Below are 18,281 nucleotides of genomic sequence, written 5' to 3'. Positions count from 1 at the left end.
ATCAAGTCCCTCGTCAGGCTCTGTGCGCAGCAGGGAGTCTGCTTGAGATTCTCTCCCTCTGCCTCTGCCCCTCCAGCTGTTTGCAGTTTTCTCTTTCTCTCAAAATAAGTAAATAAAATCATGGGGGGAAAAAGGTTCCCCTCAAGATATAGAGCAATGTGTAGCCATTTCCAGGCAGCCTAAACTTGTCAGCCATTGCCATCATGCAAACGTGTCTTCAGAAGTACAAACCAATTTAAAAAGAATTGCATTTAAAGGAAAGAAGTGAAGCTAAGCCATAGTAAAATAAATACATCCTTCATGGCAGACTATTGTAGTCTGGGATAAAGTTTGTGTTGTACTTATAGTTCCCCATCAGAATCAGCAAACAAACTACCTTTGTTAGGTCTAAATTAGTTACCTGTTCTATCAGATCCTGTTATAAATGGGACCAAGTTCCATTTCCCAGTCACGGGAATAGAAATAATAATAAACTCTTTAACTCGCTATAATTCTGTGTGTGCTGTGGATGTTAGAAACCACTTGCATTTCGTACTTTTCATTCTCTATGGCTTTTACTGGCATTAATTAATTGATTGGTCCTTGATATAACCTATACGAAATTTCTATATGCTGTACTCATTCATTTAATTAACATTTATATTCTTTTATTCATTTATTCATTCAAGAATGATTGAATGCTTGGTATTATATTAAGTTCTGAGGTTTCAATAATGAATAAGTTGTGTTTTTCATTGTCAATAAGCTTAAAGTCCAGTAAGATATATGGTGGGGTTTTTTGTTTGTTTGTTTGTTTTTTAATTTATGATAGTCACACAGAGAGAGAGGCAGAGACACAGGCAGAGGGAGAAGCAGGCTCCATGCACCGGGAGCCCGACGTGGGACTCGATCCCGGGTCTCCAGGATCGCGCCCTGGGCCAAAGGCAGGCGCCAAACCTCTGCGCCACCCAGGGATCCTGATATATGGTGTTAAATACGTAGTAAGAAGCAAAGTGACCAGGGCTATAGCCATGTTAACTAGAAATACTAGGAGAACTCATAATAAGGGGACCTAATCCTGTCTTGGAAACAAAGAGGAAAAGAAGATTGAGGACAGGGGGTTGGGGAGAGTAAAAACCTTTTAAAATAGCTAGTGGAGATGGGATAGAGATCTAACCAGGCAAACTAAGAAAGAATGTCTAGTAGTGTGTTAAGGACTCTTGGTGAAAATGAAAACCATTAAATTTTCTGCATGATCATGGGATTTCCTTTTTAATGGCAGCACTGAGCAATTCAGACAGAGGAATAGACAAAGTAGAAGTTGGATTGATTCAGAGTTGAGGAGATTGTCGAGAGAGGTTAAAGTCATGGTCAGGCTTCTAAACTGAGTCTAATCTGAAGCAAGGAGGTGAAGATAAGCAGGTTGCTGATAACTTAGGAGAGAGCAGAAGAGTCAAGGATCTAGGGCTATTGATTAAGTAGAAGAACACTCAGAGAAAGAATAACTGAGAACAAACACTTTCAGGCTTGAGTGACTCTTATACTGGGCACTGTGCCGAAGGCTTAGAGGGATAAAAAAACATAGAAGACAAAACTCCTACCCTCAAGGACCTTACAACCAAAAACAAGAGATAAGAAATATGAACCAATACTATTACAGGACATTTGTGAATAACACCAAGTGAGATGGGGGTACATAAGTCTGGAAAAAATAGATTGGCTAGGTGGCTGGGAGCCTTATTTTCTAAGATGTGGACTATATTTCTTAGACAGGAGGGCCATTAAAAGGGTTTGAGTTGAGAGGGAATAACATGATCTGAAGGAAATTTATGTAACTGTGGTCTGTGGGATGGATTAAAGAGTAGGGGGTTCCAGTTAGGAGTTTATTGATGTGGGCTAGCCCAGTGCTTCTCAAACTTCAACAAGCAGACAAATGACCTGGGCATCTGATTCAGGAAGTCTAGGGTGAGGCCTCACCTTCTGGGTTTCTTCTTCTGGGTTGATTGACCAGAGTAATTATAGCTCTAGTAACAGAAATAGAAGAAGTTGATTTGGAGGGGAGGAGGAAGAGTCCTGTTTTAGACATGGTGAGCTGTTAGCTGAGATGGAAATCGAAAGGGAAATGAACAGTAGACAATCAGAGAGGTGATTAGTGCCCAGGAGGAAGATAGATGCTGGAAATACAGACTTGGGGGTAATTGGTACAGGATGTCTGTAGTTGAAGACAAGAGAGTAGATAACCAAAAGAGCAAATACACAAAGATAAAAGAACTGATTATAGAACTTTTGCCTGTAGGGGTTGAAAGAGGAACAGGACAAGAGACAAAAGGAAGCAGCTTTTCAGACTATAGAGGTTTCAGAAAAACTACACTCTCATGGGAAGGTCAAGGGAAGAGACAGTCTCAGGGACGGCGTGGTGGAGACTGTCTTGAAAACTACATTTGACTGCAGTCATACTTGACTACTTTGTGGATTTGCGAGGGATACACTAATAAATAGAGGGATTTATTAGGGGTATGTGGAAGCGCAAAGAAGTTTTCCAGTCAAAGCAAATGGAAATAGGGATGAGTTCCCCAGAGCAGAGGCAGCAGTGAAAATGCTCACTCTGGCCCAGATGGCACTAGCCCAGTGAAATTACTTTGTTCCCAAGAGCCTCCCTGTGTTGAAAACAGGACTAACCCCTGGGGTATGGGAAGCCTCTCTGGAAAGAATCACCCACAATCTGGCTTGATGTTGACTGAGAAAATGCCATTGGATTGTGTTCTGTTGTTGGTGAAGCGTTGGCAGTGTGAAAGGAGAATACAGGTTGCAAAGGATTCAAGAGTGAGTGGGTGGCGAGGTTAGTCGGGGCAGACTGTAGTTTTAAGAAGTGTGGTTATAAAATGCCATCCATTAATACTGTACTGCGTTACCATTTATGAATGTTTGTGGACATATATGTGGAGCCAGGCAGGAAAGGGACCGAAGGGCAAGAAGGTGGGACGCGGGCGTGACTAATTAGCGAGAGCAGTCTACTCGCCAACATGAACCGCATTTTCAGGCTGGCCCACTCAGAAGCTCTGCCTCTGACTCAGCCAGCTGACTCTCCCTTTCCCTGTCATGGTTTCATTTTCTTTTCTTTGGTTTCTCAGAATGATGTAGAGGAGTTAGGCAGGTCTGAGTTTGAGTTTCGGCCCTGATGGTCTCTTGACATGTTTTTAAAGTTTCCTTGAGCCCAATTTTACTTATCTGTGAATCAAAGACAAGCATATCTCCCTCGAGGGTTACTTTGAGGATTATAAAAGGTGCTTGGCTTCTAATAAATGTTTCCCCTTCTTCCTTTCTGTCTCTGGCCCTCAGTTGTCTTGTGCTCCCTCCTTCCTTAGTATTTTCCTGTTGAAAAACATACCTGTAAGCACGTAATATAGCCTCTTATCTCTTTTCCCTGCAATTTTTGTGGGTTCTTTATATTGTCTTTTCCAGAAACATTTATATTTATAGCTGATTAGAAGGTTTAAACATTGGTATAGGAATTTCATATTTTGGTAGCTTAGTGGTTTGATGAATGAATGGTAAAATGAAGAGTGTGTGGAGAACACTGGGAAAGCTCATAGAACCAGTGAAGTAGGAGTCTCAAGAAATCTTTAACATTCTTAAATGACTTGTGAGCCCAATGTGGGACCTGCATGGAAATACATGGCCACAGCTGTGCCATGGTGGGCAACCCCCACCCTAACCCAGGCCCCTGCCCCGGTCAGACCATGCCTCCCTCAGCTTGGCTCCAATGTCTCCTAGTCATTGTTAGGCCAGTACAGGTCCCAGCATCTCTGCAGTTCCTAATTTCCAAGATGTGATGGAAAAAGTGGGTTTATCTGCACAGCTCTGCATCGGCTAGGTGTCTGTGTCTCCAGGAATGCTGGGGCTGGGCTTTTCTTTTCTAAACTGCCAGAACTTGTTCTCAGTTGGCATGGGTCTTTGTAAACACTAATGTTGGTGTTTCAGTTCTCAATTGCCAGTGGCACTGGAAAAGAGCAAAAGACATTGGAATGCTAAGTATTCTTTTTTTTCCTTCAGCTTCTACATTGGTGAGAACCTAGTAATGTCTTCAGTTTCTATGCCTTATAACCACACACAACATTTAAAATATTTGGGCCCAGAATATATTTTTCCTTCTTCTTTCTTTTATATACTCTTTATTCCTTATTCTCTTTTTCTTTTTTTGGTGTATTTTTGGGGGGGGAGGGGGGATCTCTCTTTCCTCTTAGTCAAACGACTGTACTATAGTTTGTTTCCAACTTTGAACTTCAGGCTTTAAAAATAGGTTTAAAAAGATAATGGTTCCTTTATTTCCTAATACCATCTAAAGATATATTTCCCAGTCTGGTCTCCTTGTGTTATGTTTTGAAAAGGGTTTCATATCAGAGAGCCTGGAAAACTTAAGCAGTTGTAAACCTTAGAATATCATTTCCAGGTCAACTTTGATCTCATATGCCAAGTTCATTGGTGGGAAAAAAATTAAATCTTTCACATCTAAATCAATAACTAGTGTTCCAAAGGAAACTTCAAAGTTTCCCTTTAGATTTTTAAGGAAGGGTAATTCCTCCAGTATCAAAGAAAGGAGATGTCAGGAAAAGGCAGATTCCCTTTGTTTTTAGGACATGGTCTACTTATTTGACTTTTCTTGTCTTTTTTTTCCCTTCTCTGAATGTAAAATTTTTTTTTTTTTTTTTTTTTGGTCTCTGAAGAGACACTTTTACTATATTCTTTCAGATGACTGTTTTTGATTTAGAGGAGAAATCAACACATAGTGGCTCAAATCTGCTTAGATAAGGTGTTCATTCCTTCCAGCTTTTCATGTTTCAACTTTTGCGGGGCCTGGCGTACATCCACCACCAACACGTTCTTCACAGGGACCTGAAACCTCAGAACTTACTCATCAGTCACCTGGGAGAGCTCAAACTGGCTGATTTTGGTAAGTTTCCCCTCGAGTCTCCTTCTGGGCTCTGAACAATGATGCTTTTGTGTGCACATGTTTAAAGCATTGACTAGGCCCGGTCTTTGAAAAGTGGAGGCCCGTGGAACATGATGCTTTGTGAGGATGTCAAACTACCATATAGGAAGTGTGTTGGGCAAGAAACAGGGCAAGATTGGGAGCTTCCTAGAATTCCATCAAGCCCCAGTCTAATCAGACCCGAAAACTTGGGCATCTCCACTGCCCCACTGCCAATCTTTATAGAGACGTGTATAGAGTGAACTCTACCTAGTAGGTTTTCCTATATCTGAGTGGATATAAAAATTTTATCAGAATAGATCCAGGATAAAGAGGTAAACCCCACATTATAGAATGGACCCCTGCTGGAACAGAGGCTCCATGGCACTTGTTCCTGCTCACCTATCAACAGAGCTGTCACTGCAGGAGTACCTGAGGTTTTTATTCCCATCAAAGTGATGCAGATTTCCCTGGGGTATCACTGTATCTTTCCATATTAGCACTTATTACAGTTTATAATTATATACACACATATGTTGTGTGGTGATTTTGTCTCTTCCACTAGACTATAAGAATTATGAAGGCAGCCTGAGTCCATTTTGCTTATCAGTGTAAGCAAGTTTTTAACCATAAAAACACCACAGTAGATGCTCAGTTAATATTTGTTGAAAAGCTGGAGCTGGGGTACCACTCTTATCTGTTGGCCAGTTATCAATCAAATGGCTGCACTACAGCTGCAGTACTTTCTTCTGACATAGTAGCTTTCATCTGGATAAGTAAGCATTCAACAGATATTCATTTGTCAATTTGCCATAACAGAGAACTCATCTACTGAGGGTTTTCCCCCAGTTCTAGATCACGTGATTCTGTGAGATTAGGTAGTTGACAGAAGTACCGACAGGGGCTCCTGGGTGGCTCAGTCAGCTGAGTGTTCAACTCTTGATTTCAGCTCAGGTCATGATCTCAGGGTCTTGAGATCAAGCCCCATGTTGGACTCCATGCCTAGCAAGGAGCCCACTTAAGATTCTCTTTCTTCCTCTCCCTCTGCCCCTCCCCCCTCTCTAAAAAAAAAAAGTACTCTTATATTGCAGAACATGAGAGCAATGTGTCCAAGGTCCTACCAAACTAATTAATTTGGATTAGCAGTCCCTACCCTGTGTTTTATTAAACTGGGGATTCCTGGTCTGCAAAAATGGAGGGCGACCGTATTAGTTGTGCATTGAGTCCTATTGCTATTACAGAAACCCTAAATTATAGAGATCGTAAACATGTTAGAAGTTTAACTTTGTCTCATATAACAAGCTGACCTAAGTAGTTGGAGCTTGTATGGTGGCCCCGTGGCGTCCTGACCCATGTCCCTCCGTCATGGGGTCCCCGCCAACCTTAGGGTTTTGCCCCAACTACATGTCTAAAGACGGCTGTCACCTTCTTCTCATTATAGCCTCGAGGAAAAGGAAAGGGGCTCAAAGAAGGCTTAATCCCCCCAAAAGGGCATGATCTGGAAGTTCCCACATCGGTTCTGTTTTTATCATATAGGGAAGAATTTACTCACCTCCCTATACTTAGCTGCCAGGAGGCCACATCTAGCCGCAAAATAGACCCAAACTTGAGAAATTCACTTGACAAGGAGGTCACAAGGGTCAAGAGAGTTGAGTAGCTCTATTAAAAGCCCCCAAAATTTGTGTCTTATTTTTTAAATGTTTCTTATTCTGCTAGTTACTGACTCTGTGGTAGCAAGCATCTCTTCCTGGCTCTGCGGGATGTCCTAGGACAGTGAGTTCTGTGTTTTTCCTCCTCGGTCAGGTCTTGCCCGGGCGAAGTCCATTCCCAGCCAGACATACTCTTCAGAAGTTGTGACCCTCTGGTACCGGCCTCCGGATGCCTTGCTGGGAGCCACTGAATATTCCTCTGAACTGGACATATGGTAAGAGCCAGGGCCAAGAAAAGGAAGAAAATGTGGGTCATTTTACCGATGCAGATTCCTTTATCATCTGTCTTACATTTTAAATAATAGTACTAATAATGACAATCACATTTATATACAGAAACATAAAGTGCTTTCTTTCAAATACACATCTCATTTGACTTTTGCAATCATTCTGCGAGTTTTTATGGTTAAAAAAACTGAGACTCAGAGAGTTCTGGCCAAAGGCATATTCTGAATCTGATATTCTTTCTACCATGCCTCTCCTTCTGGTTCTCCAGTCCTTTGTCTTCCCCCCTTGTCCTCAGAGAAACACACACATCTCCCCAACCACAGATACACACACACACATATACACTTCTACACACTAATGCTCACACATGCCCAAGCACAGTTCAGAGCTTAGGGAAAAAGGCACACAGACCACAATTCAGTAAACCCGATTTTTGCACCAATTCTGTTTCTAATTAATTACTCTGGATTATGCTATCTTGAAAAGTATGTATCCTTTATGTGTCTGTGTTTCTCCATTTTTAAAATGAGGGAAATAAACTCTCTCCATGAGGGATTAAAGGGGGCTATAGTGTAAGTATAAGAATCAGACAGGTGTTTCCAAGTAGAACCACATCATTGGGGAAGCTCTTGGATTAATAGGGTGCAATAGTGAGTGAGTGTGGGATCACTCATCATCCTAGAGAAGCGATGATATGTTACATTATTTCTGGAAATGTTCCAGTTATCTGGGGCCACAGTTAAATTTGTGTGACTTTGCAAAAAGAGCCAACCCCTCAAAGGTAACAAAATATATGGACTTCCTTCAGTTCCTTAGAAGGTCTTATATAAACAAAAGGTCTTGTTTTTCTTTAAAAAAATCAATAATAGATGTTTAAAAAATTAAGTAGTATTCTAAAAGGCTAAACTAAGCTTTTTGATTTCCCAAAAAATTGAGAAACATTGCAGAAATATTCCTCCAGTGTATCTGGAGTCATTGATTTCCCAATACCCAGTACCATTTCTAGAAATATCACCAGCTAGTCAAAATCCTCCTGAAACTGTCAGCTCTCACTACTCTACGCTGTCACTTCAAAGGCCCTGCAGCAGGCTCTGGTTTTCTCAGCACTTAATAATTACTTCCTAGTTGTGCTTACAGGCTGAGTGAAACTTCTACTCATCACTTTTAAACTTTGTTTTATTATGGAACATTTAAAACATTCAAAAAATATATACCATATAGGGGCTCCTGGGTGGCTCAGTCGGTTAGGTGTCTGACTCTTGATCTCAGCTCAGGGATTGATCTCACAGTCATGAGTTCTAACCCCACACTGGGCTCCACATTGAGTATGGAGCCTACTTAAAAGCAAAACAAAACGCACACATGAAAAAAAAATGTACCATATATATATATACATCAGTAATTCTCAACCAAGGCCAATTTTGCTCCCCAGGGACATTTGGCAATGTCTGAAGCTATTTTTTATTGTCACAGCTGAACACACAGCTGGGTGTGCTACTGGCATCTAGTGGGTAGAGGCTTGGGATGCTCCTATGATGCACAGGACAGCTCCCCAGAACAAAGATTTATCCAGCCCCAAATGTCAACAGTGTTAAGATTGGGAAACCTGATGTAGATTAAGAAGCATAATAAAATGGACTTCATGGGCCTACTACCTAGTGTAATAACTAGAACACACCGTCACATTTATATGTGCCCTTCTCCCATCAACCTACCCCTCCACCAGACGGGCTTCTTACCTGAATTTTTTTCTTATTGTCATTCTCTTACCTCTTTTAAAAATAATTAAAAATAATTATTTTACATTTTTATGTGTTCTAAAGATATTGTTTTGTTTTACCTGCTTTTGAGTTTTTGTAAAAATGGTATTATATTGTTTTTAACCTGCTGTGCCTTGCTTTTTTCTACTCAAGATGTTTCTAAGATCATTCATGTTGATCTATATAGCTATGCTTTATTTCCTTTGATGGACATTTCAAATGTTTAGTTTGGTTTTTTGTTTTGTTTGCCTTTGCTGTTATAAATATACTTGGTACTTATATTTAAAGATTTTTTAGAATACTCAGTGGATTTGCAGTGTCACAGGGTATATGAATGTTCAATGCCTTGAAATAGTGCTGAGTTACTTTCCTCAGTAGTTGTAGCAGTTTATACACCAGCCCTGCGTTACAGCCCCTTATCTACATCTGCACCGACTTTATAATCAAGTGGGTAGAATGGTGTCATGTTGTGATCTAAATGTGCATTTTTCTAATTACCAGTGAGATTGGACATCTTTTCATGGATTATTAGCCATTTGTGTTTCTCTTCTATGAATACCTTCTTGTGTCTTTTGCTTATTTTCTTTTGTCTCTGTCTCCCTCTGCGCTCCCTCCCTTTCTTTCCTTCTTTCTCTTTCTTTCTTTCTTGGTTTATACGTGTTCTTCTATTCTGAATACTAACCTTTTATCAGGTTTCTTTTTAAGATTTTATTTATTTATCCATGAGAGACACAGAGAGAGAGAGGGAGAGACACAGGCAGAGGGAGAAGCAGGGTCCCCTCCGGGAGTTCCCCTAACATGGAACTCAATCCCAGGACCCTGGGATCATGACCTGAGCCAAAGACAGACGCTCAACCACTGAGCCACCCAGGTGCCCCAACCTTTTATCAGTTATATGTGTTGCAAGAAGCCTCCCCAGTTCATGGCTTATGCTTTCGTATCTTTATGTTGTCTTTTTGAACAAAAGTTCTTGATTTTAATATTGTTGATCTTATCAATCTTTTCATTTAGGGTTAGCCCTTTTGTTTCTTGTTTAAAAAATTCTTCCCTCCTTGAGGTCAGAATGATATTTTCCAATACATTCTTTTAAAAGTTGTAAAGTTTGTCCTTTCATTTTAAATCTTTAATATACTGGAAATTGATTTTTGTCTGTGCTAGCCAATTGTCTCACCCAATTTCTTCGGTGATCTGTCATGCTAAATCTCTCATATATCAAATTTCCAGAAATGCAGAGGTCTGTGTCTGGGCTCTCTTCTGTTCTGCTGGGGTCAGTTTCTCTGTCCTTGAACCATTGTCCCACAATATTAACTTCTACAGCTTTATAATAATGTTTGATATCTAGTAGCACAAGTGTCCCCACCTATTTCGTCTCCTTCCTCAGGAGTGCCTTGGCTATTTTTCCCCTTTGATTCTTCATATTCATTTTATTTTTTAAGATTTTATTTTTGTGTAATCTCTACACCACTGTGGGACTCAAACTCACAACCTTGAGATCAATGGTTGCATGCTCTACCAACTGAGCCTGCCAGGTGCCCCATGATTTTTCATATATTTTTTAGATTCATTGTTTCAAATTTCATGAAATATCCTCATGGGATTTTCATTAGAATTGCATTGGAATTGTAGAACTCTCTGAGTATAACTAACACCTTTGTAATACTGTTTTCCAATTTTTAAATGTGGTTTGTCTTTAATGCCTTTTTGTAGTTTATAATTTGGTTTGTCTTTCATCTATTTGGTTTGTCTTTAATGCCTTTTTGTAGTTTATAATTTTCTAAGCTCTTACATATCTAGAACAAAGGTCCTTGTAAGCCTATTTCTATTGTTTATTGTTTCTTTTGGTTCTTGCATATGGTATCTCTTTTTCCATGCGTGTTTGGTTATTTTTTATAGTGATACGCTAATTTACTTTGAAATTTGAAATTTCATTTGTGTGTGTGTGTGTGTGTGTTTTTAACATTTATTTATTTGTTTATGATAGACATAGAGAGAGAGACAGAGACAGAGACACAGGAGGAGGGAGAAGCAGGCTCCATGATGGGAGCCTGACATGGGACTCGATCCCGGGACTCCAGGATCGCGCCCTGGGCCAAAGGCAGGCGCTAAACTGCTGAGCCACCCAGGGATCCCTGAAATTTCATTTGTGAGATTTTTTTTGAAGCCTTGAATGAGGTGGACTCCCTCAGGGAAGATTTGCATTTGGTTCTGCTAGGTGCATTATTTCTGAAGAAATTAAGTTTTGTATCTTATATAAGTGTTGGTCTGCCACTCAGATCTTGATTTCCTGGTACCATTCCCCACTTAAAAGAACTCAGACATTTTGGAGAAATGGCCAAGTTTAAGGATAGGGCAGGGAAAGTATAAGATGAGCCAGGAACATCTAAGCCAGAACATTTTTTTTTTTTTTTATAAAGTGGTCACAAAATGACAGGAATAGACCAAAAGGGAAGCAACTTGAAGAAATGCCAACTGGTCAAAGATGTACAACTTGAGTACAATTTGATTTACAATCAAAGCAAATAATGTATATAATGGATTATAACCCACTGCATAAAATAAGAATGTCTAAGTCAATACTAAGGTTAGCCAGCTAGCTGGATAAGCAAGGAAGCACGTCCTTGCAGTAGCATGCCAGCTAATAACTGGAGAAGAAATGTGGACTTAGAAAACCACTATTATGCAATATAGTTGTGATTGGTTCAAGCAAGAATCAACAGTGCCCAATTAGAGCACAAACTTGATGAGGAATAAAAAATTTACATAGTCTCAAAGTACCTCACCACAAATTACTTATCAATTACAAAGGAAAAAAATAGTAACTTTTCAGTAGAGAAACTTGGCAGACACCACCTTCACCAAATGATTAGAGTTCATATTATCAATAATGTCACTGACTGACACGGGGTGTCTCCTTTCTTTTTTTTTTTTAATTTTTTTTAAATTTTTATTTATTTGTGATAGTCACAGATTGAGAGAGAATGAGGCAGAGACACAGGCAGAGGGAGAAGCAGGCTCCATGCACTGGGAGCCCGACATGGGATTCGATCCCGGGTCTCCAGGATCGCGCCCTGGGCCAAAGGCAGGTGCCAAACCGCTGCGCCACCCAGGGATCCCGGGGTGTCTCCTAATATAAGACACTGAGAAGGGTACAGCATCACCTATGTGATTTCCCTATAAAAAATCAAACATCAGATAAAGTAACTCTGTTTGAGGGACCTTCTGCCACATAACTAGCCTGTCCTCTTTTAAAGGTTTATAGGGAGAGGAAAATGTCCCTCTATCCTCTTAGAGTCTGTGGATGAGCCTATAAACTGACAACACATTATTGGGAGAAAAGCATATAAATTTTATTTGATGTTAAAAGTTTTATATGACATAGGGGAAGGGGCTTTATAGAAGGAAAAGAAAACACCCAAAGAAGCAGTTAGTCTTGGAGGCTTTTATACCATTCTGACAAAGGATGGTAAATTTGTAGGTAAGTGATAACAAAAAAGAAAGGGGTTTCTGGACTCTTTAGGGGGAGTAAATTATGGGACGGACAGCCTCACAAGGAGAATTCATGCACTACTTTCAGGCAGATAGAGAGAAGAAGAAAGCTCATTATATGTTTGCTTTTTCTCAATTGCCTTCAGCTCAAAATAATTTTTATCCCAGAGTGGCATATTGTGGGGTGGCATAGTTTGATCCCCTACTGGGTTAAGGTTTTGAAAGGCAAAGATAGACTGAGGAATTGTTCCAGAGTAAAGAAACTAAAGAGACATGCAAATAAACGCAACGCATAGTCCTAGATTGGATCCTGGGGCAAATGGAACTAAGTTGGACAAAAGGTGAAATTTAAATATGGACTATGGATTAGATAGTAGTGTTGGATCAATGTTAAATTTCTTGATTTTGATTATTGCACTATTATGTAAAATAATGTTTTTGCTCTCAGAAAATAATGAAGTACTTAGGGGTGAAGAATTACGATCTGCAACTTACCCTCTACTGCCTCAGAAAAAAACAGAAAAAAATAAAAGTGGCAAAACGTTGGCAATTGTGAATCTGTTTAAGAGAGTTCTTTCTACTATTCTTGCAACTCTTCTTTAAGTTTGAAATCTTCAAAATTAAGTCATCACCAAAATTGAGAAAAAGCTGGTGTTTCACCAAAGATAGCATAAGAAGCACTGCCCTAGTATGTGATCAGTGTTTGCAAATATTTCACATGTGTTTGAGAAGAATACAGATTCCTGAATTGTTGGGTACAGGTTTTACATACGTTCAAAAATTCAAGGTTAATTGTGTCGTCCAAATCTTCATATTATTTTTCTGTTTATCAATCAAAGGTGTGTTGAAATTGCTCACGACATTGTTGATTTGTCATAATTCCATTCATTTTTGCTTTATGTTCTTTACAGCTATTTTCATTAAGTGCAAATAAATTTAAAACTGTTCATTATTACTTTGTGCACATTAGATCTTACTTTTGGAATAATTTTCCTTTCTTTTAGGGTAAATCTCTTAGAATATTCTTTAGTATCAATGGCAAATTCTGTTTTTGTGTCTTAAGATAAACTCTCATTGTTGAAAGGTAGGCTTGCTGGGGATGTAATTCAAGATTGATGCTTATTTTTTCTTAGAACTTTGAAGATATCATCCCCCTGATTGTCTTCCATTGATGCTATTGTGAAGTTTGCATTTAGCCTAATGGTTGAAAAGTTAGCTTTTAGCCTTGTCTTACAAGAGCAGGTGATCTCTCATTTTATCTAGATGTTTTAAAGAATTTTTTTGCCTTTAATATTGTAGAGTTTTCACTTTAAGGTGTCTGGTGCGGGTTTCTTTTCACTCACCTTGCTGAGTATATATTGTGCTTCTCCCTGTTATGAATTGTTTATTTAGTTGGTCATTTCATCTTTGAATGTGGCCTCTATTCCCATCTCTCTTTCTGGAGCTCTAAGGAAAGACTATCAGACCATGTCTTTCTATTATCCACAGCTCTTACCTCTCTTTCATATTTCCTGTCTCCTTAACGTTCTGTGCTGCATTCTGGAGAATTTCTTCGGCTCACCTACCAGTTCTTTATGTCTATCCTAAGCTATGTATCCCTTACATATACAAAATACACAAAAATGTATGTTATTTCATTGGTAAATGTTTCATGAATTTAATCAGAAATGATAACACAGAGTAGAAATTCAATTATGAGTTAAAATCATTGTCATTACTCTTATCTGTTATTTGTTCTTTTTATTATTATTGTTTTGTAAAACTCAAAAAGTAATGTAAAAATAGAGCAATAGGCATCTTTCATTGAGTTTACTATTATTCGTTCTCTCTCTACATAATTATTAGCTCTTGAGTGTTTACATTGCGATTGCTCTCCCCCATTTTTTTTTTTTCTTTTCAGGGTGGTAAAAGAGGAAGGAAGTAGGGAGATTTCCAAAGGAAAAGGGAAACATCCAATTTTGCTAGGCCACAAAACCCCATAGGATACAAACTGGGTGCATTTTTAAAATCTATTTATTTATTTATCCATCTATTTATTGGAGTAGAGAGGCAGTGGGAGAAGGAGAGAGAGAATCTTAAGCAGATTCCACACCCAGCATGGAACCCAAAGCTGGGCTCAATCTCACGACCCTGAAATCATGACCTGAGCTAAAATCAAGAGTCAGTTGCTTAACCAACTGAACCACCAAGGTGCCTGAAACTGAGTGCATTTTAGGAGGCAGGTGACCACGGGGGAGCATTAAAGCCTTTGTCTTAAAGAAACTAATGATACCATAGAGTGCCAGAGCCTCTCGTTCACAGTGAGCCCTGGTGGCTTCAGGGTCAGTGGGGGCCCAGAGTAAACAGATTATGGAAAATACGCAAGTAGGATGTATTGGTTATTCCCAGCACTTAAAATCAACGCTCTTGGGATGCCTGGGTGGCTCAGCAGTTGAGCATCTGTCTTGGGATCAGGTCGTGATCCCAGGGTCCAGGAATTGAGTCCCACATAAGGCTCCCCAGTGGGGATCCTGCTTCTCCCTCTGCCTATGTCTCTGCCTCTCTCTCTCTCTCTCTCTGTGTCTCTCATGAATAAATAAATAAAATCTTAAAAAAAAATACCAACACTCTCTCATCTCCCATCATCATTTTTTCCTTCCTTCTGCCACCTTTTAGACCTTAAAAGATTCTATTAGAAACTTCAGTGAGAATGTTTTAGGATAATTATACCATTTTGTTTTTGTTTTTACTTTTTTTGTATTATGCCAAAATACATAAAATTTACCATTTTAACCATTTTATTAAGATGTATTCATTTGTTTTAGAGAGAGAAAGAATATGAGTGAGGGGAGTGGGAGAGGGAGACAACCCTCAAGCAGACTCCCCACTGACCATAGAGTTCGATGCTGACCCTGAAATAATGACCTTAGCCAAAATTAAGAGTCAGAAGTTTAATAGACTGACTCCATTTTAATAGACACCTCCATTTTAAATGCTACATTTTAAAATGTAGCACTTAGTATATTCACATTATAGTATAACCATCACCATTATCCATCTCCAAAACTTCTCATCATTTCAAGCTAAAACTCTATACCCAGTAAACAAAGACTCCCTATTATTCCTTTCCCCCCAGCCCCTGCGAACCACTAGTCTACTTTCTGTCTATGTGAATCTAACTCTACTAAGTACTTCATATAAGTGCAATCATACAATATTTTCTTCCTGTGTCTGGTTTATTTCACTTAGCATAATGCTTTCAAGGTTCATCCATGTCAGGGCACACTGGATTTTAAAGAAGGATTTATTTTGGCACACAAAGTATACTATTCAAAACTGACTTGAGGCAGCTGCTGGTTTTAAGACTATGAAAAGTTGTTCCTGCCTGAGAGATTGCAGATTCCCTGCTGCAAACTTCCAAATATAAAGAGTGGCTCAAGGAAAAGCAAATGGAAAGGTCATGTCACTGTCATACATTATGTTGTTCTGAATTAATTTCAACAGTGAAAAATGAAATACTGATTCATTTCTCCCAACAACATTTTTGTGTGCTCCTTACACCTCTGAAAAACCTAAAACTCCTGAGATGGTTGATTACCCCAGAGATTGCCTAAGGAATTTGAAGAATCTTTTCCTCTCTTATGGAAGAATTTGTTCATGCTCAGAATAAAGAAAAGGTTAGGAAGAAAGCCAGAAAAAGCAGAAAACATATAAACTGTTTCCTTTAACCTGACTGAAGAAACCCAGTTGGAGCAATAAAATGACCCAGTGCATCTCTCCTTTCTGGAAGGGTTCCACTGGTTGATGCCATCAGGTCTTTTTAACCCTGTGTAGGAAGTTCTCCTTCATCTACATGGGGTGCCCCAAGGGTATCTCCACAAAGCAGAAATCTTCTGAGAAGCCTAAAGATAGGAAGGGTAAGAAGAAGAGGTAAGAAGAGCCACAAGATGAAGATTTAAGAACAAAGCAAATGAGTAAGAAGAAATAGGAGCTGGTTTCCCATCTAGACCTAAATGTTCAGAGTATTTCAAACATTTGCTTAAGGTTAGGTTGGTGGTGGACAAAATAGACAATAGCCACTCAACTTGTTTACAAAGCAAATTAAAAAATATAATAGCTCTGAAGAACAAGTGAAAAAAAATAGGAAGATGTGTTGTGTAGTTTTTAAAGAACAATGCTTACTACCCCTGGAAAGTATCTTTGGTTTTTCAAACTTAAGATACACAGATTTATTTTCTTACTAATGCATTGATATTTATAGTACTTATGGATATTTCAGGTATTGAAATATAATTGATTTAGGAATTTTGTTTGTCTTGCAAGTGTCCTAAGTGAGCACATGGGCACCCAGGGGTGTGTGTGCACACAGATGCACACATAGTCTTTCTATGTGTGTGTGTGTGTATTATATATATATTTATATAATATATAAATAAGTATCCTTAGACTTTATCTGTTAGGTGAGAAAGGTTTTAATCTACCCTGAGGTGAAACTTAAAAAGAAAGACTCAAGGGGCACCGGGGTGGCTCAGCTGGTTAAGCATCTGCCTTTGGCTCATGTCATGGTCCCAGGATCACATTGGGCTCCCTGGTCAGCAGGGAGCTTGCTTCTCCCTCTCCCACTCCCTCTGCTTATGCTCTCTAACTCTGTCAGATGAATAAATGAAATCTTTTAAAATAAAAATAAAATAAATAAAAAGACTCAAGAGAATGCTTGTAAGGCACCAACCATACAAATGCAGATGGAGAATTTCAGCCAATATTAGCATATTATTCTGTAACACAAACTCCAGTGTACTACTTGCATAATGGCCTTAATGTCCAGCTTTCTCCAGTAGTTTACATAGTTTTGTAAACTACTAGTAGAGTAGAAGACAAAGGACTAAGAAGTTGCTAAAGAAAGGACTTCCTTCTAACTTCCCTACAGCCACTAGTACGAAAAAACAAGCTTTTTTCAAGCAATGAAAACCTTTTGAGGGGAGGAATAAAGTGGACTACAGGTTTAAACCTGGCAATGCCCTTGGTTTTAAACCTTGTTTAAAATACTATCTGGCCTTTTAGTGGCTTGTGAGTCCCTGGCGTTTCTGGAAAGTGTTAGGGTACTGGATGGAGGGTTAGCTCAAAAGCCAGTACATTTCCATCTTTATTTCATATGAGTTCATATACAATTACATATATGTTTTATATACACACACACATTTTTTCATCTCAAAATAAAATGGTTTAAGACCTTTCAAGCATGTGTAGAGAAAGCATCAGGGGCCATGGATGGAGACCATTTCGTAGTATTCACCAACTCAGTTTCCTAGTTGACTTATCTCATAATTGACCATTGCTAGCAATCAGGATGCTTTTTTTACCATTTTATTACTATTACTTTTAATCTCCTGCATGTATTGTTTAACTCATACCTTTTATAGCTGTTGCTTTAAAGATAAGAAACCCAAAAAAAAGGATTTTATTTTTTTTAAGATTTTATTTATTTATTCATGAGAGACACAGAGAAAGAGAGAGAGAGAGAGAGGCAGGGACACAGGCAGAGGGAGAAGCAGGCTCCATGCAGGGAGCCCGACGTGGGACTTGATCCCAGGTCTCCAGGATCATGTCCTGGGCCAAAGGCGGTGCTAAACCACTGAGCCACCTGGGCTGCCCAAAAAAAAAAATGGATTTTAAAATGCAAATTAATGAGGAGCATTAAATGGCAATAATTCTCAAAAATTCACCTCAAGATGCTATTTACCAGATTCTTAAGTTATATTTGTCTGATCAAAATTCTTATATCACATATCAAGGTGTCTCTTATACATGAAAAATCATTAAAAAGTAAATATGGTGGCCATTGTATCCAAATTGGCTTTTTCAAAATTGCCAATAATGTGATATATTTTATTTATATATGTGCAAAGTTCTAAAAATAAGCCAGTTGCTTATTTTAAATGTAAGCCAAATACTAGGTCATGAAAACAATTTTTAACTTTTTTGACATGATAAGAGACAATGACATTTCAATTGCCCATTTTTTCTTTTATTTATTTTTTATTTGTTTATTTATTTATTAGAGAGAGCATGAACAGAGGGGAGGGGCAAAGGGAGAGGGAGAAGCAGACTCCTCTGTAAGTGATGAGCATGGAGCCCAACTCAGGGCTTGACCCCGAGACCCTCAGATCATGA

General features: G+C 38.9%; 1 protein-coding gene across 3 annotated transcripts in view; it reads left to right on the top strand.

Moving 5' to 3' along the window:
- The window catches only part of CDK15 (cyclin dependent kinase 15), an 82,683-nt gene that overhangs the window by 20,593 nt on the left and 43,809 nt on the right, over positions 1 to 18,281 (top strand). For all 3 annotated transcript variants that reach the window (XM_077884992.1, XM_077884993.1, XM_077884995.1), the window contains exons 7-8: positions 4,807 to 4,930; positions 6,752 to 6,872. In XM_077884992.1, coding sequence (XP_077741118.1) covers positions 4,807 to 4,930; positions 6,752 to 6,872 — 245 coding nt within the window. The remainder of the gene's footprint in view (positions 1 to 4,806; positions 4,931 to 6,751; positions 6,873 to 18,281) is intronic.

The sequence above is a fragment of the Canis aureus genome, chromosome 36 (genome assembly GCF_053574225.1).
Source record: "Canis aureus isolate CA01 chromosome 36, VMU_Caureus_v.1.0, whole genome shotgun sequence".
NCBI classification, from domain to species: Eukaryota; Metazoa; Chordata; class Mammalia; order Carnivora; family Canidae; genus Canis; species Canis aureus.
The sequence above is the reverse complement of the archived record's forward strand: the minus strand, read 5'-3'. Positions and strand labels throughout refer to the sequence as shown.